At 39.0% G+C, this 2,583-nt stretch overlaps 1 protein-coding gene across 1 annotated transcript; it reads right to left on the bottom strand.

Annotated features, from left to right (window-relative positions):
- Nucleotides 1-521: 521 nt before the first annotated feature.
- On the bottom strand, nt 522-1,278 carry LOC129571287 (neuropeptide CCHamide-2 receptor-like; the record flags this gene model as incomplete). Its single annotated transcript, XM_055451058.1, is given in 2 exon segments — nt 522-700; nt 1,059-1,278. Coding segments are annotated over 2 exon segments (399 nt in total), but the record flags the coding sequence as incomplete, so codon positions are not given.
- Between the last annotated feature and the right edge of the window lie 1,305 nt (nt 1,279-2,583).

Below are 2,583 nucleotides of genomic sequence, written 5' to 3'. Positions count from 1 at the left end.
CGCTGCAGCACAAACAAACCCACTCCATGAAGAGAGTATAAGCGCACCAACGGAGTGCGCTACACCGCACTCGTACACAACGAAGAAACAATAGAGAGGATATACAAAGAAAGAAACACAAAGAAAAGAATAAGACAATACACACTCAACTCTTTATATGTGTGTATAAACCATAATAGGCAACAGAGTTAGAGTGCGCACGCATTTCTTAACAACAAAGTCAGAGTGCGCACATAAACTCATAACGAAGTGAGTGTAAACGCACAGAGCAGAAAACGACTCTCAGTTGAGTTGCTGAATACGCTACTGAGCGTGCGCTTAGTCATCTCTGAGTGCACTCTACTGAAAAAAGGTTGTTTCTTGAGTCAAATGATGGGAAAAAGTCCAAGTTGGTAATTGTTTTTCTTTCGTCCGATGGATTTTCGAAAATTAATCAAGATCAATGAAAACACAGTCTGCGTCACACATAGAGAGGGAGAGAGAGAGAGAAAGAAAGAGGGACGAAGATATTGTCTACTTACCGAGCATATGTCCTGGACGTGGGTCCTTCTGGTCCGAATGGCGTGCATGTGATGATGGTTTGATTAGTGGTATTGTTGAGTATAACGGTGACTGCTTCAGACATGATGGCGGATGGTGTTGCACAAATTATAGCTAATAGCCAAATGAAAAGTGCCGTTATGACGGTCAATGGCTTGGTCTGTGAACAAAAAAATCAAATGAATATGAATAAAATCCAAGGCGATAAATAACAAGGAAAAACCGACAACCACCACAAATCTTATTCGTTCCATGAAAAATGCTGGTGCTGCCGGTTTTTTTCTTCTTAATTCTTATGTCATCAAATGGAATAAAAACGTTTAATGTGCGCGTGAGCGTGCAATAACGCATCCCAAATGATGGCAACTAATTCAAATATCATTGGCACGTGTGTGAGCCATTGACCGGCCAATAGCAGCAGCAGCGACAACAGCAGCACTTTCCTTGAAACGCTTTATATCCGTTCGCGTCCGGTTAAAGTGTTATAAATGAATGAAAGTATGTTCTCTTTGTTATACCTGTAGCTTCCGCAATGGATTCACAATGGCACAATAACGTTCGGCTGATAGTGCGGTTAGTGTGAATACCGATACACCGATTGATATGTCCTTAGCACATTCCGTGATGCGACACAACGCTGAACCCCACGGCCATGACTCAAGTGTATATACTAGCGATGCCAATGGCACACATATTATGATCACAAGCAAATCGGCCAGCGCCAACGAAAATATATACCTGAAACAAAAACCAATTGAGAAACAACAGCAACACACGAGATTTCATTAGATTGCATTATAAATTTCGAACAATAGCCCGTAATTAGAATTTCATTTTTCTATCGCTGCCACATTCATGTAGCCTGTACATGTTACAAACGAAAAGCTAATAAATTTGCATTGTCCAATACAGCAGAATGAACAGTGAACACTCACGTATATGCCCATATACGCGTGGAATTTATATTGCACCACATATTATTTGCCATCATTTACATTTTACACGCTCGCAATAAACAGATTTCAAACTCACTGTTGATGCTTTATACAACATGGGCATCTGTTTGGGATTTAATGACGCGTATAATTTCATGCACATAAATTTCAATTGGATATTGGCAGCTTACAACGAACTGCAACGATTCGAGTGCATTTCAAACATTGTAATACACAACCAACACCTGCCTGCATATCGTCGAACGTACCCGAATTTGGAGAGGGGAGGAGACAGGGTATGCGGATAAAAATCACTTGATCATCATTGTTATTTTTGCATAAAATGCTTGTAAATTTGGTTCACGGAATTAAATTAATGCATTGTTGCAGCCATCAAATGTCGGAAATTCTATGAAATGACCAAGCTAATTTGTTCTTCTTTTATTTTTCAAACAATGCTCGGAACTTGAAACTTAATATCGAGAAAATGAAGCCATTCTGGAAATAAAGCCAGAGCGATGCAACCGAACTGTCAAACTACAACGGATCGACTACGCGGTTGTCATTCGTTATGGAACGCGCTAAAAGTATGCATAAGTACATGAGTACATATTTCAAAAAATATACATAGTATTAATACACTATGAAAACCCATTTTTTAAAACATTATTCATATTTTGGAAACGTTTGAAAAAAAATACCGAGAAAGAATATGAACTTTTTCTTCTTTGCTCAAAAATTCTTTGCGAATGTTTTTCTTGTTGTTGAATGACAAAGCGAGATTAAGTATCTACAGACATGTTCAATGAGTAGAACAAATTTGTGCACTCGGTGGAACAAAGCCATTGTGTGTTTAACCCATTTTCTACCAGCGTTCGATTTTTCGAACAAAGGCCATCCCTATTCATATCTCGACCTAGAGATAGGCAAGAATAACAGACATATACTCAAAAAGCAAGTGTTGAACATTATTTTTCAAAATGTGTAAGTCCTCTGGGCCTATGTTCAGGAGGTACTTAGGGAAGCCCAGGGTGGATTTGGAGATAATTAAGAATCCCGGGCTAATGACCAATGTTCGAAAAATCGAACAAACATTTTCCGGGGCATT

This window comes from Sitodiplosis mosellana, unplaced genomic scaffold (genome assembly GCF_009176505.1).
Source record: "Sitodiplosis mosellana isolate CC-2019 unplaced genomic scaffold, AAFC_SMos_1.0 Smas_scaffold_1900, whole genome shotgun sequence".
Taxonomy (NCBI): domain Eukaryota; kingdom Metazoa; phylum Arthropoda; class Insecta; order Diptera; family Cecidomyiidae; genus Sitodiplosis; species Sitodiplosis mosellana.
The sequence above is the reverse complement of the archived record's forward strand: the minus strand, read 5'-3'. Positions and strand labels throughout refer to the sequence as shown.